Source organism: Microtus pennsylvanicus, chromosome 13, assembly GCF_037038515.1.
Source record: "Microtus pennsylvanicus isolate mMicPen1 chromosome 13, mMicPen1.hap1, whole genome shotgun sequence".
Classification (NCBI taxonomy): Eukaryota; Metazoa; Chordata; class Mammalia; order Rodentia; family Cricetidae; genus Microtus; species Microtus pennsylvanicus.
The window spans coordinates 60,219,644-60,237,831 of NC_134591.1; the positions used below are offsets into that span (position 1 = coordinate 60,219,644).

General features: G+C 48.9%; 1 protein-coding gene across 5 annotated transcripts in view; it reads left to right on the forward strand.

The window, feature by feature from the left end:
• The window catches only part of Csmd2 (CUB and Sushi multiple domains 2), a 547,650-nt gene that overhangs the window by 409,670 nt on the left and 119,792 nt on the right, over positions 1-18,188 (forward strand). For all 5 annotated transcript variants that reach the window (XM_075945152.1, XM_075945154.1, XM_075945155.1 and 2 more), the window contains 2 exons: positions 296-422; positions 17,660-17,862. In XM_075945152.1, coding sequence (XP_075801267.1) covers positions 296-422; positions 17,660-17,862 — 330 coding nt within the window. The remainder of the gene's footprint in view (positions 1-295; positions 423-17,659; positions 17,863-18,188) is intronic.

Consider the following 18,188-nt stretch of genomic DNA (forward strand, 5'->3'; position numbering starts at 1 on the left):
TAACAATGATAAATTATGGAAGCATCTCCTCTCGTTCATATTGGCCATTCATATATCTTCTTCGGATTCATGTCAACTAATATCTTTTGCCTCGTTTTTAATTGGGTTGGGTGCCTTTTATTATTGAGTATTAAGAATTTGTTTCTGGTTCTGAGTCCTAGTCTCCCCTCGGGAGCTCTTTGCATGCTCTGCTTAAGCACCGGGAATGGGCTACAGGGACTTGGGAGGCTCTCGGTGATGCTGAATGAATGCTCAGGCCACCCCATGATACTCGTTCTGTTGTAATTTCTTTCAGCTGAGTGTGGAGGGACAGTGAGAGGAGAGGTGTCAGGGCAGGTGCTGTCGCCTGGGTACCCAGCCCCCTATGAACACAATCTCAACTGCATCTGGACCATCGAGGCAGACGCCGGATGCACCATTGGGTAAGTGTCCAGAGCCAACAAAGAAACTCGTGCCACTGTTGCCAAAGGGGAGCTGTCGCCAGCACCATTGACAGACCTAGCTGTTGTCAGGGCCCTCCTACCTCTGCTAGAGGCCTGTGGGGTCCTTAGTCACCACAGAGACTCTAGGTTTGGACTGGGCATGTGGGATTCAGCCTCAGCCTCACGGGGCCTACATCCAAGGCCACACAGCTCACTGCTCTGACATGCCTACCATAGAGCAGCAGAACCCAAGCTTGAAGCTATCAGCCCAGGTTTGGAGCCCAGCCCCTCCATTGCCTGCTAGTGAGACTTAACCACCATGAGTCTCTTCCCTGAAGATGGGGTTTCAGTTAAAGCTCTGGAATGACACACTGCATACTTGGCTCAGTGTGGTACTTCAATCACAGAGACAGGGCCAGCCCTCGAGGCCAGTCCAGATCGCTTGAACTATGTAAGCCAGGCAGGTTGCTTCTCTTTCCTTTTCTGCTTCCTCGTTTCTAAAAATGAGGACCAGAAGGGCTTATATTTCAGGGCTGTGTGGGATTAAGTAACAAAAGCCAGCAAAGTCTGTCACTGGTACATTTTCCTCCCAACACCTGACTCAGGAACTCTTTAGAGTCCCAGACCTTCAGAGAAGAAAGGGGTGTCTGATTGCCAGGTGCACGGCTGGCCTTTCTTCTGACCCCTCCCCACCAGTCCTATTGGTGATGTTAGCAATAATAAACTCTGGTGCATATGCAAGTCCGTGTGCACACGAGTCCATCTGACAGCTAAGCGGTCAAGCAGAGGCTGTGTATTTCTAAGCTTGGCAAGCTACAAAAAAGACAGAGACTATCCCAGATCTTCCCAGATCTTCCTGTTATTTTACACTGCTGGCCAGGGTGAGCCTCGAACTGTATGGTTCAAAGGAGGTAGGAGGCAAAGAGCAGGTCAGAGGGGCAATGTGCTCAGTGGTGTGAAACGCCCATAAATAAGAGGGTACCATGGCAAGTCTTGAGCAGGCTTGGCCCACCAAGGTTATTGACAGTAAAGAACTCACAGGAAGTCACCATCGAGGATTAGGGATAAAGAGGGAGCCAAGCAGAGGGTAGAGTTGTGACTAGCAGGTCGCAGCCGTTGGGTTTTCAGCAGCTGTGAAGGTGTTGCTGAAACAGAGATGAAAGCTCATGCTCCTTGGTGCAGCATTCACTTGGAATCGAGGAAATACAGCGCTCACCTGTCCACACTTTCAACTCTACCCCATGCGCTGTGAGGTCAATAACACACACGGGAACTTAGGATTTCATAAAGGAACAGTGCTGCTAGAATGGCCTTTGGGACACTAGTCTCTGTGCCCCAGATGAGCTCCGTTGACATGTCATGGAGTGAAAGTTGAGCATCTCATTCCAGCTCTCAGTGCCACCATGGCTTCCACCAACCCCTCCTTGTTCTTTCCCAACACTTACCTGCAGTGATAGTCTGGAAAAGATAACCCTATGTGTACATGTGTACACTCGCAGCCAAGAAAGCCCAATGAAAAAATCAACAGGGAGGATTGGGATTTAAAGGTGGTGGTTTGGTTCCTGACTCTGCAAAGACCCTCAGGCAGTAGATGCTAGAGAGCAAAGGACCGGTCCACTTTAGAGCGTGCATATGCAAATCAGCAGGCGGTCTCCTGACTGTCCTGACTCAGCACCATTCACCCATTGATTCGCTCCCTCCTGTGACAACTCTCACCACCTGGTCTTCCACAGTAGAGGCTCTGTACTTCCTGTTCAAAGAAAACCCTGCAGGCAGGCACAGAACAAGGTTGAGGGGGAAGGGGATGTAAAGGAGATCAGGAGATTCTAGAGTTGAAACCAGAGCTGAGCCCTCAAGGATGGTGAGGGGTTGCCATGTAGCCAAGGAGGAAGGCAGCAGGCAGGGGAGTGGCTTCCCAGCAAGGCAAGGTATTTCTCCCGTGCTGAAGCTTTGGCTGGGAGGGTGCAATGCTGTGGTTTAGAGTTTGGCTGCCCTAGGGGCTGGCAGAGCAGGGACCCAACATGGAGAGCCCTGGGCTGTGTGCTAAGCCTGGGCATCTGGCAGTTTTGTGGAGAGTGAGCTGAAGGAACAGGCTGCACTGGGGCCTTGGAGGAGGCTGTCTCCGGGGTTTGCTGGACGAGGAGACCTGATTCAGGTAGTTACAATTGAGATGAGGAAGGAGAAACCAGTTCAGAAGGCATGTGTGTGCTCCTGCCAACTGACTCCATTCTTGTAAATATGCAAATGATGTCGAATAGTGCAAGGAACAAACAGTACCTACCTACAGTATACAGAAAGTCTGGGAGAGCGATAGCCAGCACCTGCCATTCAATGAGGGTTGTTGCAATTTTAGCTCTTCTGTCTTTGTTTTCTTTCCTCGGAATTTTACTCTTCGGTTGGAACATTCAAACATCCATTGGCGACGTCTTGATACTCCATACATTTGACCAGCTCTGTCCAAAGAGAAGGTGTAGCCCCCATCAGCCTCCTAAAGAGTTGTTCGAGCACTTTCATAGGAATTGCGACTTTGAAGCAGGGCTAGAAGAAGGCAGGACAGATTCACAGGCTGTAGTCCAGATGCATGGACTACAGGGAAAGCATGAGAAACAAGAGTGAGGATTTATAGCAAGAATGAAGACAAGTTCACTGCAGAGAAAAGCCAGCCGGAAAGTGGAGGGGAGGCAGGAGGCTCGGGTCAAAGACAAACCGATAGATAGATAGATAGATAGATAGATAGATAGATAGATAGATAGATAGCCTCTCCAGAACAGGGCAAGAAATAGGAGGCCAAGCCAGGCGGTGGTGGCACACGCCTTTAATCCCAGCACTTGGGAGGCAGAGGCAGAGGCAGAGGCAGGCGGATCTCTGAGAGTTTGAGACCAGCCTGGTCTACAAGAGCTAGTGCCAGGACATGCTCCAAAACCACAGAGAAACCCTGTCTCGAAAAAAGCAAAAAAAAAAAAAAAAGAAAGAAAGAAAGAAAGAAAGAAAGAAAGAGAAAGAAAGAAAGAAATAGGAGGCCATGAGGCCTGCTTCATGTGCATTTCATACTCAAGTCTGTGTGTGTGTGTGTCTGTGTGTGTGTCTGTGTGTCTGTGTGTGTATGTATGCGCGCGCAGGCACATGTGTATTTGTGCGCACACAAAGGGAAATAGAATATGAAGATAATTGAACTTGTGAGATGGCTCAGTGGATAAGGGTACTTGCTGCCAGGTCTGACACCCCAAGTTCAATCTCCAGGACTCACATGGTGGAAGGAGATAACTGGCTTCCCCAAGTTACCTTCTGACCTCCACAAGCGTGTCATGGCACACACACACACACACAATAAGAAAATAAACATTTTGAAGGGATATGGGGATGTACTAGCTCTCATTCTGACATGTGTCTCCCAGCCACAGCTACTCCCACAGGAGCTACTGCTAGGCAGGTGGTCTTCCAGCCACACTAGAGGTACCAAAAGTGAAAATGGAGGACAAGACACTCCCCACCTCAAGTCTCTGCCCAGCTCCGTCATCCTTCTGCATCTATGCACACATGTGTACAAGTCCGTGTGCACATGTTTTCATTCCCTCTTCTCTCTCCCTCCTTTTATTCTGTCTCCTTTCCTCTTTTCTTCCCTATCTCCCTCCTCTTCCTCCATTTTTTCCAACTCTCTCTCTTCCCCTCTCACCACTTCATCTTCCCTTGAATAACCAGCAGTTGAATAAAAGGAGCTAATAACTACACAGATCTGAAGAGAGCTCTTCGCATCTGAGTCCCTATTTAGTATTTTTCTGTGCTGAATATTATTAGAATTTTTCTATTTAAAATAAAATAAGAGGCCGGAATGATGGCTCAGCCTAATGACCTGGATTTGAATGCTGAGACTCACATGGTGGAAGGAGAGAACCACAAACTGTTCTCTCTCTCTCTCTCTCTCTCTCCCTCTCCCTCTCTCTCTTCTCTTCCCTTCCACACTATGTGCGCCTGTGTGCCCATATTTTCTGTTTAATAAAAATAGAAAATCATTTTTTTCATTCAAAATACCACAGTAACAAAGGTCAAAGAGTATAAACCCGGAGTCCTTGCCTCTCACTGTGGAATGTTCCGCCTCCACACAGGCCACTTGAAATAACCTCTGGTCCCTTTTGCTCTTTTAATTTTTCTAGGCCTTTAGTGTAGCCGCATACAGAAAGCAAATCCAACGAGCACAATTTCTTAAACAAGTCCTTCTCGTTGCCAGCCTTTGCAACTAGCTTTTTGTTTTAGTCCTTAACCACAGCCCTGACCTTACGCCGAGATCAAGGGACCTGCCTCCCCTGGCTGAAGGCTGCAGAGAAGGCCATTGTGTGCGCAGCCATAATTGATAGAGCCTCTCCCTACGGATAAAGCAAATGGTTTTGGATTTTTCACTCCAGTGAACGTCTTCATATATAAATTTTTGCACACAGATCCAATTATTTCTTTCAGACATACTCTTTGAAGGCAAATGTTGACACATGACCTTGAATTTCCCCCCAGACACCGAATCAGCTTTCCGCACCCTTGGTGGCCTGTGTTAAGGCTGGCTTTGCACACAGCATCTCTGCCTGCGTCTGTCCTCTTCCCCTTTACCATTTTACTGCGTCCAGCTCTTTTGTGGGGCAGGGGAATCTCACTTCTGCACACAGTGTCTGCCTGGGCTCCTTTCTAAACACTTTCTCCTTTCAGCTTAAAATACAGGAAAATATAAAATCTTTGTTAAAGTCACTAAGTGCCTATATGATTTGCATGATCTCTCTCTCTCTCTCTCTCTCTCTCTCTCTCTCTCTCTCTCTCTCTCTGTGTGTGTGTGTGTGTGTGTGTGTGTACGTGTCTGTGCCCATGTGTGCCCTGCATGTAGAGCCCAGACACATCAACACTGGGTATCTTCCCGAGTTGCTCTCCACTGCGCTCTCTCACTAAATCTGGAGCTGAGCGCACCTCTTTAGCTGACCAGAAAGGCCCAGGGACCTATGTCTCTGCCTCCCCAGTGCTGGTGTTACAGGAGCACACTGCAGGGCTAAGCTTTTTATATGGGCTCTGGGGATCTGAACTCGGGTCCTCACGCTCATGAAGCAGGCGCTGTGCCGACTGAGCCATCACCCTGGCCTCACAGTGTTTTTATGTCTACTGCATTTGTGCCCTTTTGACTTTCTCAGCCTGTCTGTTGTACTAACCTTCCCCAGATGCTTAAGTCCTGAAAAGCCTCCGGGGTCTATATTTCTCTCACATCCTATGCAGCCTGCTTTCCTTCAAACAGAAGATGCTCTGCTGCTCCTCAGCTGAGTCCTTCCGGTTTTGAGTCTCTCCCGTCCTTGGCTGATCTGATTTAATTGGCTTTGTTTTTCTTCTGCCGTTGAAAGTTCTCCGATCTGTTTTGAGCAGTCACCATCCCCCCCCCCCCATCACAACCCCCTCTCTCTGTTCCTCCCGGAAACCTTGTTATTGTTTTCACTTCCAGCCTTTTGTTTTCCGACTGCTCTTGACAGCCTGTATTTGTTTTTATCAATGTGCCATCATCTGCATCCCTCTGAGGACACACTTGTGTTTTGTTTTACGATGTCACTTGTTTCTCCAGCATCCACTGCGTGTTGCAGTGAGGCCATTCGGGCCTGATTATTCAACTGGATTCTTGATGTCCCACAAGTTCCATTGTTTGTGCCGCTTTGAGTCATAGCTAGGAGCTGGACCGGGGCACAGAACTACCTGCCTGCTTATTATCGGCTCAGCTTGTCTCTCTCAGCACTGTCTGTCTCTCTAGTCCTGTGAAATGGAGATTAGAGGTACTGGCTCCTTGGGAGGGTTAAGTGGGTCAGGTTTACAAACCACTTAGAATGGTAGCTGCCCCAGAAATGCCCCCAGGCAGAGAGTCCATTTCACCTAGTCAATGCATCCCCTAAGCCTGCAGGATGTAAGTCACCTCTAAAGGTCAAGGGTAGTAGGTGCTATGCCCTGCATTGGAACAGGGGTGCCTGATGGAGGGGATGTGGGATGGTTGCAGCTCTTGGCAGGACTGACAGAAGACTCCAAGGGGCCTTTCCAGGGGCACCTGGCCCCACCCTGATGACGTATTGGGTGTGTCCAGAAGGACCTGCTGCCAGGTTCAGCCCAAAAGCTGAACAAGACTCCAAAAAGGGCAGTGGTCACCTTCTTGAACCTAGCCAAGCCCCTACTCCCACCCTGGGTGTAGCCAGGCTGGAGAGAAGGTAGTTCTTGGTGTTCTTAGCCAGAGTGGGCTGGCGAATTAACCTTTCCTATGGACACGGTGAGCTCCGCAGCCTTTAGTGGGTGCTCTTTCTGGGTTCCAAGAGTTCCACCAAGACCTGGCAGTTCATACACAGTAAGGCATAGGACATGGCTTCTTCCCTGCAGTTCCGTCTGACAACAATATGGGGAATATGAGGGTCACCCCTTAATGTTGCGGCCTCCTCTCCATCTCCAGAGTGGGGCAGGAATTTTCCGTCCTACGATTTGTGGAATAGTTCAGAGAATTAGACAAAGAAAAGATGGCCAAGGCTTAGGCACCTGGTCCTGCCCCTCTGACCGCTGTCTATCAAGCATCTACGGCATGCCAGGCTCCGGACCAGTGTCATGAGTCCTGTCATACAGAGGACCCCCTGGAGGCCCAAACAGTGTGGGGCACGTGGAGCCCATCTGTCTCTCCAGCCACCGCTCTTCCCACCTGCCCTTCTGCCCTTGGCCTTGCTGCGCTTGAAACAGTGGGCATTAGAGACCCGCTCTGCACCAGGGTCTTGTCATGGTGCGCAGGGACAACAGAAAGAGCAGACTGAAGCCCAGCCCTGGCTTGAGGGGCCACAGACAGTGGAAGCCACTGGCACAGAGCACAGAGAATGCAGTGACCAAAAAGAGAGAGAAGTCCTTGCTGGAGGGCAGGAGATCTTTCCAACTGGGGGAGGGAAGCAATGGCCCAGTCCGGGAGCAAAGCCCACCATACTGGAGCTGCGTGGTGAGCTGGTGTAGGAGGAGGAAGGGTCTCAGCGGGATCCTGAGGGTCAGGAGAAGCCTGCATTCGTTCTCATGTAACAGGAGCTGTTGGAACACTTCTAAGAAAGTAACAGTTTTCAGTCCAACTAAAAAACGTGGAACATTTTTTCCCAGCACCAGGCATTGTAGCAGGCACCAAAAGTATATGTAAGACAGTCTTTTCCCATCTGGGTCTATGTAAGACAGTCTTTTCCCATGTGGGTCTCAGAGAGAAATTATGTCTATCAGAAATGGAAAGAGAAAATCTGACTTAAGCTACCTTCGCAGATGGGGAGTGTTTTTTTTCTCAAGGTCCCACCCAGACCTGGCCTGGCTACCCTTGGCACCTCGACCTAGGCTATTGCTGTGCCATCTTGAGACTTTCAACCATGTGGTTGACTAGTCAGTTGCTGCCGCTCCAGGCACCATATCTGTGTTCCATTCTAGAAGAGAGGAAGGGGGAGGGCCTCGAAGTCTCGGCACATAAGGATTTGTGTGTGCTCCTGGGAGGACTTGCTACCTTTAAAGACGCTGCCCTTCCTACAGGTTGTTAGAGAGAACTTACTGAAGAAAATGAGAAACCAGCATCTCTTTGTCTAATGGTCTCCACAGCAGAGACAGGGGAGAGGTTCAGAAACAGCACAGATCCGCCAAGAGTCCAGCAAAATGTGATCGTGTAGACATGCAGCAGAAGGTCCGAGCGGCACCTGAAGGCAGGGAGTAAGAAACAAACCACTATCCTAGCTGTACTTAAAAGAGCAGAAGGAGTGGGGCTGGGGGCACAGATCAGTGGGCAGTGTGTCTGCGCACAAGCATGAAGATGTGAGTGGGGATCCCCAGAACTTACGGAAAAACCAGGTTCAGCAGTGAAGGCCGGTCATTCCAGTGCCAGGAATAGTCGATCACTGAGACCCATCGGCCACCCATCTAGTGGAATTGGTAAGTTCCTGGGTTCCGTGGTAAACCGTTGCTCTGCCAGGTAAGGTGGAGAGCACTGGAGGAAGAGCAGCCTGGGCTCTACACTCGCACATGGGCCCATATGCACACACCCATGCATGTGTGTGCACTTTTACACACCTGCACCCACATGCATACACCTGTACAAATATGTGCCTGGATCTTACACACACACACAACAACAACAACAACAACAGTAGGTGTTCAATGTGAAGGCCGAGAAGGAAGGGCCTTCCGGGCTTATAAAATAGAAGAAGGCACAGATATGCATAGCCATGGTTAACGACCCCATCATCTGGAGTGACAGAGAACATTGCTGCCTCAGGAAGATCAGTGGTAGAAATTCAGTGGGGAAACTGGTTGGGAACCAGAGACGGGCATAGTATGACCATTTGGCAACCCTGATTGCATTCAGAGAAACGGAGTTTCTTGCATACAAGTGCAGTTGGTACCAGTAGCTGTAGATGTATAGAGGACTGTATAGAGCAGCCGCAGGAAGACAGATGTGATGGTCCTTTACAGGTGTGACCTCCCTATGGGGATCTGGGACCAGTGGAAAGTGGGGAATCTTTTTGCTGTTGGACACTGATTCTCTCTGCCTAATATCCATACAGCCGTAATGCTCCTATTTGGCCAGTAAGTAGCTCTTTGTTCCTTTAAACCTGTAGGGCCTCTTAGTGGTGAAGGTGAGGGTAAGCTGCAAGCTTCATTCTTAGCTGTTGGCCCCCCAGCAGCAAGGCTGCCAAGAGGAGGTTCTGAGGAAGAAGCTTCCCTGCCTAGTGGAGCTTGTCTTCATGGGAGGAAACCGGACTAGACAAAATACCTGGCTGTGTGCGCAGCCCGGAGCCCCTGCTGCGTTCTCAGATCTGTCACACTCCAGAGCTGCTCTCCACAGCGGTCAGCCAGCAAGCAGGCAGCTGGCCCAGAGGAGGCAGAAGGCATTGGAAGCAAAGCGTGTGTTCACAGATCTTGCCGGGGATATTGGCCTCGGGTTCAGCAGCTTCCAGAAGCTTTCTTTTAAAAGAGCAACGGCGAGTTAAACTTTAAACAGTGAAGGTCCGCGGAGCTGCGCTGTGAGAGCAACCTCCTGAAGGAAGCCACACAGAGCAGTACACCCAGCAGGCATCGCTTTTCAGCCCTGAGTTTGCCTTGAGTCAGGAAATGGCCATAAAGAGCCAGAAAGTTGTTTTGAAGGAGAGGAGGTGGACAGCCCGGTGGGTATAAATGTCGCTTTCAGAACGGCAGCACTCTCAGTGGTGATTTCGTTTTCCATAGATGGCCTCTAGAGAAAGAAACACAAGCTACTTCAAATTATCCAAGTACAATAATGCAGCCAAACCAGCTGGAGTAGTGGAGTTAGGCAGAACACAGCCTCTGGCTGCCGGCCTAGGACCCCAGGTGTGAAGTCTGATGTCTCTTAGGGAATCAGCACCACCTGTCTTCTTGGCTGACGCACTGGACCCATAGCAATCCCTCCCTTAGAAATGACAGATTAAAGATAATAGTGCACAAATAAGATAAATGCACAAGATGTTTCATAAAGTTATCTTTTCACTCCTGAGAAAAGATAACTGTTTCTCAAAAAAAAGAAGGACCAATTTTGTTTTTCAAGAAAGGGTTTTATTTTGTTTTTAATACTCCAGGAGACAGGAAAAACATAAGGTTGTCGCTCAGTGGCAACACTTGTCTAGTGTTCAAGTTTCTTCCTGTTGCTGTGATGAAATACTCCGATCAAGTGCAGCTTGGGAAGTTAAGGGGTTTATTTGGCTTATACTTCCAGGTCATAGTTCATCAGTGAAGGAAGTCAGGGCAGGAATTCAAGGCAAAAGCCATGGCCAGAAGCTGTTTTCTGGCTCACTGACGGGCTTCTGTTTAATTAGCTTTGTTATATAGCCCAGGACTCCCTGCCTAGGGATGCTGGCAGTCACAGTGGGCAGAGCCCTCCTCCATCAATTAATAATCAATGCAATCGCCTCCAGACACGCCCGTGGAACAGTCTGATCTCGGCAAGTCTTCAAACTAGGCTTTCCTCTCAGATGACTCTAGGCTGTGTCAAGTTGATAATTCATGATAACTAGGAAACCTAGCCCTTGGTTCCACCCTCAGGATGTCAAAAATTAAAAACAGAATAGATGGTGGGTATTATAATGGGCTATATACATAAGATACTGTCTTTTAATTATAAAACATAGGGATGCTAATAGAGACAAATGGCTTGGTGGGGGAGGGGAATCCCTGGGAAAGGAAGTGATGGCGGCACACTGGGTTGAGAAGGAAATCATGGCATCACCAGAATTAAAACCCCCAGTGGCAGCATTTGCCCTGCAAGAAATAAAAGCATTCAGACAGGAGATACACCAGAGCCTGAAGCTGAAGAGGAGGAGGACGTGATGCTGCCGAGTTATGCACGAAAAGTCACCAAGCATGACTCAGAGTGACAGCCACCAGCTGCATAAATGAAGGACAACAGGCAACAAACGTGCATGGCTCGCAGTTCCAGAAGCTGGGCAGCCCACTAGCAAGTCCCTCACAGATGACAATACAAAGACAGCTCCAGGTCCAGAGTCACTTGGCACCTAAGACAGAAGCCTGGGGCAACTGCCTGCGTCCAAAACAGCAGCCACCAGCCTAGAAGGTCACGCCACTTCTTCAGTATCCTGAAGCCCACCCAGGTCCATTCCCCTCCTTTTGAAGAGAATTGAATTCCAGCTGACCCCAAGAACCGAAGCTAGCACCCAACAGCCCAGCTGGCCTGGAGCCCCCACTTGTCTGCCCAGCCTTTGTCTTCAGATAGCATGCTTTTATTCCTGTGTCCGCTATCACTGTCATGGCTTAACAGCGAGATCTCTGCCCGGTGCCTCAGAGGCGGGAATGTTTGGTAGGGCAAGCCTGATTTTCTCCTTGTCACTTCCAGTAAGCTGCATTCTCAACTGGGGACTGGTTTCTGACACTCTCCCTCTAGCTGCTGTTCACTTACAGGCCACCTTCCCTTGAGGTCAGGACCCTCTCTCACCAGGCCAACCCTCACAGGGTGGGTGGGATTCACACTGTAGTGACAGGTCCTTGAGAATTCCCGCCCACAGCGCTTTCATTTTCAGCCTCCACCTCCCCCAGTCAGAGGGCGTGTGAAATCAACAGCTGAAGTCATCTCCACTGCCACCACCACCGCCACGTGTTTCGCTTTCTCGCTTTCTCATGCTTGCATGTCTTTCTAATGTTCAGTGGATACAGAAGAGCCATCAGTGTCCCGGAAGCCTGATGCGGTCAGATTTCCTTTAGTCTTAAGAGCACCGAGGAATTCCAGAAGGAAGGGTTTGCCTGCAAATAGCCCTGAGGGCAGCCATGGGGTTGGGAGCAGGATCCTGAGATGACAGTTCAGAGCGCTCTTGGCTATTTAGATGCAGGCTGTAGTTGACATAGAGACCAGCAGATGTGGTCAGATGTGTGACTTGGAAATCTCCCCAACCATAGGGGAGCAGGAGATGGGGTGGGAGGGAGCCTGGGCCCAGGGAGTCCTCTGGCTTTTCTCTTACTTCCCCTTTATGGATTGCATCTGTATACGTTGCACTATCTCAAAGACACCTCCTCCTAGAAGCCCCCTTTGCATCTGTGAGCTGGAAGATGGGGTCAAGGAAAGGGCTCTGCAAGCTGGTCCAGGAAGACATGGTTTCAACATGGATTTCGGACCCTTCCTTGCTGTCTGGTCTGTCACCTATATGAACCCCTTGGAACCTCACTTCCGCCTTTGCGAAATGACGAATTATGGCTCTCACCCACCTCCAGGAGGATGCTGGGAACACACACAAAGCAAGCAGCAAGTAGGAGACGGCCTGCAAAGGCTTAGCATTTTTTTCTCCTCGTGTTATTTCGTTAGTGCCTTGTATATGCCGCTCTTTCATCATTGCTCACATACGCTACTGTGTTTGCCGTGTCCCCTTCGGTGAGTAGCAGGCTCCGGGGCAGAGACAGTGCCCCACACTCTGGACTCTGAATGAAGAGGTTTATGCACAATATGCCCCATTCCTCTTCCTGAGAGATGCCCTGTTCTGTGTCTATGGTCCCAACAAGCAAGCACATGTGTTTATGAGCTAGCCAGCCACAGGGAAAGGTACCCAGTCACCCCAATACCTCCTCACCTGGGAGCATAGTACAGATGCCATCTTCAAACCAGTGTCAGGCCTCACACTCACCTACAGGATGCAGCCCACATGAGCCGAGTTTGGGGGCCAGCCCGGATCTCTGTTGATCAGAAGCTCCCACCAGATCAAAGCCTATAGACTTTGATCTCTACAAGATGAGAAAAGTCTTTGCTGAGAGTGACTTAGCAAAACCAGTCTTTCCTGGTTCTCATCAAGTCCCACCATAAGAGGGGTCCCTGCTGGCCCCCAGCTAAGTCCCCCTGCCTCTCTTGTCCGTATCTACCTGTTCTCAAGAATGATCTTAAATTCCAAACCAGACCCTGTCTAGGTCTTAGAGTCCTTCAGCAACTTTCCTCAGCCAGTAGAATACAATTCAAGCTTCTTCCCCAGCCTGCAACATCTCAGCAGGCCTGGCCCCTGCCTGCCCCTTCAAAGCCCTTACCACCTTTCTGTTGCCCAGATGCCCTGGCGCAGCTTCCCATTCGGGGACCCTTGCACATGCTGCCCTTTATCTGGGGGACGCTGCCTGCCACCTCTTAACCTGGCCTGCTCTGCTGTGGCCGGCTCCCTCTGAGCCTGCCATCTTGCTTAAATGTCACCCTCTCTGAGAGGTCTTCCACGTGTTCTGTCCCTAAAATGGTTACTCTCCCTCAGCCTTCTGTCAATCCTCTCCCCAGCATTCGTTACTGTGGGTTCGTGTGTGAGGGAGCATTGCCAGCTCCAGCAGCTCCTGGAAAATGGCGTTCTGGGTTTGGACTTGGACATTCTGTCCAGTCAGTTGTTTATGTACTGTTCGTGCTTACAGATGACCCCCCCAACTCCCTCCTCTCTGCTCCTCCTCCTCTCTGCTCCTCCTCCTCCTGCCCTTCCTCTCCCCTCAGCCTCATCAGTGTGAAGTTCCTGTGTGCTTATCAGATCAGCCAGGCTGGACAAAATGAACATGTCCTTGCCTCCGTGTGGTCCTTAGGTCCACTCTTCATTATGGCTAGGTCTTCTCCATCCATGCCTGGCTGTCCTCCAGAGCTGCATCTTCCAGGAGATAGGTACAATGTCAAGGGCATAAGGCCAGTGTCTGGCCTGAAAGATAATGCCATGGTAACTTTGGTTTACTCTTTAGCCATCCTTTGACTAGACTATGAAATAAAAACAAAATCTCATTTATAATGAAGCCAAAACCATAAACTTAATATTTCTGAGGAATGACTCCAAGCATGTGCAAGGAAGACAACTAGCAAAGTAAAACACAGTTATCTGCACGTTCCCGCCTGGGTTCATTAAGAAACAAAGATGTCCGTCCTCCGTAATACTAAGTGTGGCCGATTCCAAGTTCAGTCTCACTGGGATTGATTTTGGAAGTTGATACCAGAAAGTTCATCTGATAGAGTAAATTGGAGACATACCTGAATAAATTAGGGGGATAAAGATGAAGGGGACCTCTTTGTGTTAGAATAACAAAATATGAGGCTATGGGAAGCTGCAAGGATGCCAAAGAGCTGTTTTCCTGGTCGTGAGGAGCAGCAGCCAGTGCAGACAAAGGAGTCCTTGCCGCCAAACAGGCCAACGAGAGCTCTCCGGACCAGCAGAGCCTCCATTGGGACAGGTCAAACAGCCAGGGGACCCGGAGTGCTCGCTTATGAGTCTTGCCTGTTCTTGAGCCCCTGAACAAGCAAGCACGCCCTGAGCATGGAGTCACGTTAGGAAAGAAGATGGACCCCACCCCTTCAAAAACCATACCCAGGCTGGAGAGGCAGAAAACAAAGGAGCACACTAAGTATGTACTGACTGATGCTGAGGAGGGAGTAAACAGAGGCTTCAGTGTCTAAAATACAGAGGAGACCACTTCAGGTAGGCACTGGGCTAAGTTATTGCTGAGTAGATAAATGATAATGATAAGTATTGATGCTGTCCATCTCCGAGCATGAAACTGAAAGCTCCAAGAAAATATCGCAATTAGGATTTATTTTGAGTATTTTCTTTTTTAAAAAGTAATTTCTTTTTTATTGTTTGAGGATGTCATACATGCATATAATGAACTTTGATCAAATCCTCCCCATCCCTCCTCTTCCAATTCCTGTATCCCTACCACCACTTTCCTTCCCAGTTTGCACGCTGTTTGTTTGTTTGTTTTACCTACTGAGTCCTCTTGGCAGTGACGGCATATGAATGGCTGCAGGACCATCTACCAATCTCCTGGATCATTGTCTCTCAGGGACCACATGCCTGAAGACACTGACTCTCCCTCCCCCAGAAGCCATTAATTACCAATAACTCCTTAGCAAGGGGCGGGGCTTCACGGGTGCCCCATCCATGGCTGAACTCTGTTCAAGTCTTGGACACGGAATCACAGCTTCTGCGAGTTCGCATATGCAATGCACTCTGACGCCCAGCAAACAGTCTCCTTTCTACTCCATCTGGCTCTTACCATCCTTCCATGCCTTCGGTGTTTTTAAAAAGTGTCCTGTGCTTATGTGTTTTTGTTTGTGTGTCTTCACGTGGGCAGCAGCGTACAAGTGGAGGAGAGATGACAACTTGTGGGGCTTGGCGGTCTCCGCCATGAGAGTCCCGGGGATCGAACTCAGGTCATCAGGCTTGACTGCAAGCACCCATATCCGCTAAGCATCTTGCCAGTCCCGTAATTTGGGTTTGAAATCATGGTAAAGAAGTTTGCCCTGGTATAACACAATCCCCTGTATCCTTAAAGGAAAAGATTAACATATTTGAGTAACTTCTCTACTGATATAGATACCATAAACAAAATTTAAAGTCAAAAAGGGGATACCAGACACTAGGAGATAATACTAGCACTGAAAAATATATCCCACAACAGGAGCCAATTTAGGTAAAAATAACAAATAAAGAGCTTGGTATGCAAACAGAATTTTTAAAGATAAGTAGTCCAATTAAGATGGATAAAAGGATATGAAAAAAATAAAAATGTCCCTAAATTATATTCAGAGATTTTTTTCAGTGTTATGTAAAATACTAAATTATCTAAATTCAAAATGCCAGTGAGGTTCCATTTTGGTCTGGCAGATGGGAGAGTATTTTAATGTAGAATATATTTGCAACACTGTAATATCTGGTGTTGAAGAGATGGAGTTTACAGAGACTAGAAAAACATAACGCTGTTTGGAGGGAGCTGAGACTGACAGAGCCACATGACAGGATAATTTAACAACGCTTATTAGGGGAAAACTTAGATGCTCTTCTACTCCCCGCCCCAAACAATTATGTCTACGCGTCTACTGAAACAGTAGAATGGGAAGGGTCCCACCAATAGAGAATTGGGAAACAGATTGTACATTTCTATAGGAAAAAATTAAGTAGGTATATATGTCCACGGTAAACTATTGAAGGAAGAGAGAGACCTAAAACCAGGGCTGGGGATGCAGCTCAGTGGATAGCGTGCTCACCCAGCATGAATAAAGTCATGGGTTCAAGCCCAGCACCACACAAACTGGGTGTAATTGTTCACACCTGTTGTCCCAGCACTGCAGAGGTAAAGGCAGGAAGGTCAGAAGTTCAAAGCCATTCTTGGCTACATCATGAGTTCAAAGCCAGCCTGTCTAAAAAAAGAGGCAGGAGGGGCTGGAGAGATGGCTCAGTGGTTAAGAGCATTGCCTGCTCTTCCAAATGTCCTGAGTTCAATTCCCGGCAACCACCTGGTGGTTCACAACCATCTGGAATGAGGTCTGGTGCCCTCTTCTGGCCTGCAGACATACACACATACAGAATATTGTATACATAATAAATAAATACAGATACCCTGCTCCCGCCTGCTGGTGGTGATGCATACTTTAAAAAAAAAAAAAGAGGCAGGAGGGATAAGAAAAGCGGGAGGAAGAGAGGCCTCAAGCTAGGTTAGATACATGCCCATGTTGGGGAAAACAGTACGTGTATGTGCACACTGAGAAAAGTCTAGAGAGATATGTGCTAATAGTAAGTGGGGAACCTGGAGAGCTGGTTGATTGTATGAGAGAGCCTTCAACGTTTCAAAGCATTTGTGTGCGGTTTACGTCTCTGCCTTGTGTGCGCCTCATTTTTATAATTTAAAAAGATAGATTTTTAAAGCAGTCGCGGTAAGCAAAGAGAGAAACAATGACTGTAGAAAGCAGTGCTGTCCGTGTGGGTTCCGGGGTCTCATTTGTAATAATAATGTGCCAGGCTTGGTTTATAGTTATGACGAGTGTGCCACGGGTGTCGATGGGGAACAGGTGAGGGTCCACAGGAATTCTCTTTATTATCTCTGCCACTTCGCCAAAGTCTCAATGTATCCCCATAGTGAAAGGAAATTGATTCACAGTGTCATTGTCACCCAGGTTTGTAGCCATAGTAACCTCAGCTGCTCAACCCCTTTTTGTCTGGGATGAATTGAGGCTCCCAACAGGCTCTGAGAGTCTGGTGTGGTGTGCACCCCCATATAGGCAGAGACCCCTGTGTTGTCTGCACCGCTCTGCAGAGATTCACTAGTCTAGGTCTGTCTGTAGCTAACAGCTTCAACATTCTGCTCTGAGAAACCCACGGGTGGTCAGCCTCTGAGATATCAAACAGTTCTCCTTGTCTGTGCCTTTTAAAAACTGTGTGTGTGTGTGTGTGTGTGTGCGTGCATGTGCGTGTGTGCGTGCATGTGCGTGTGTGCGTGCATGTGCGTGTGTGCGTGCCATAGCACATATGCAGAGGTCAGAGGAAAGTCCATGCCATGGCACATATGCAGAACTCAGAAGAGAATCTACATGCACTATTGAGTTCCAGAGACGGAACTCAGGTCTTCGGGCATGGTGGCAAGCACCTTTATCTACTGAGCCTGTCTCACCAGCATCCTTGACTTTTTTAAAAGAACCCATACCCTTTCTTGCCCAAATTCCCTCTCAATCTAGAATTATGAGGGTTTATACTCAGGAGCTTGGTCCATGGGGAGTTAGGAGGGATGAAGTGTGGCCGTGCTGACATGCACAAATCCACACCCTCTCACCCTCATCCCCACTGCTAGTGGCCCCAGTGGATGGAGCCAGCCAACTGAAGCATGAAGATGCTTCCAGATGATGCCTCTCCTTCTCCCTGTCAATCTTCCTGGGCGGTGACATCTCCTGACCGCATGTTCTTGGGAAGAGAGCGGTAGAGCTTGGAGTGACCCCCTGTCTCTTCTCTGTCCAGGCTGCATTTCCTTGTGTTTGACACAGAAGAGGTCCACGACGTGCTACGCATCTGGGATGGGCCCGTGGAGAGCGGGGTGCTCCTCAAGGAGCTGAGCGGCCCCATGCTGCCCAAGGACCTGCACAGCACCTTCAACTCGGTCGTCCTGCAGTTCAGCACGGACTTCTTCACCAGCAAGCAGGGCTTTGCCATCCAGTTCTCAGGTATGTGCTCGCCCGCCGCCAGTGCCTTTGAGCCCCTCCTTCCTTCCATCTCTCCATCCGTGGAAAGATATTATTGGCATCTGCTATGTATCTGGCTCATGGTTTATTCAAACAACTGTGCTGAGGAGCCAAAAAATATAGCTTATACAGTGAAGTGCTTGCCACACAGGCATGAAGACGTAAGTTTGAATCCCAAAATCTGTAAAAAAGAAAAAAAAAGTAAAAGGCCAGATATGGTAGCATACAGCTGCCATTCAGTATGGATACCTGGGATACACTGGCCAGCTAAACAAGACTAGTTGGTGTGTCCAAGCCAGTGAGAGACT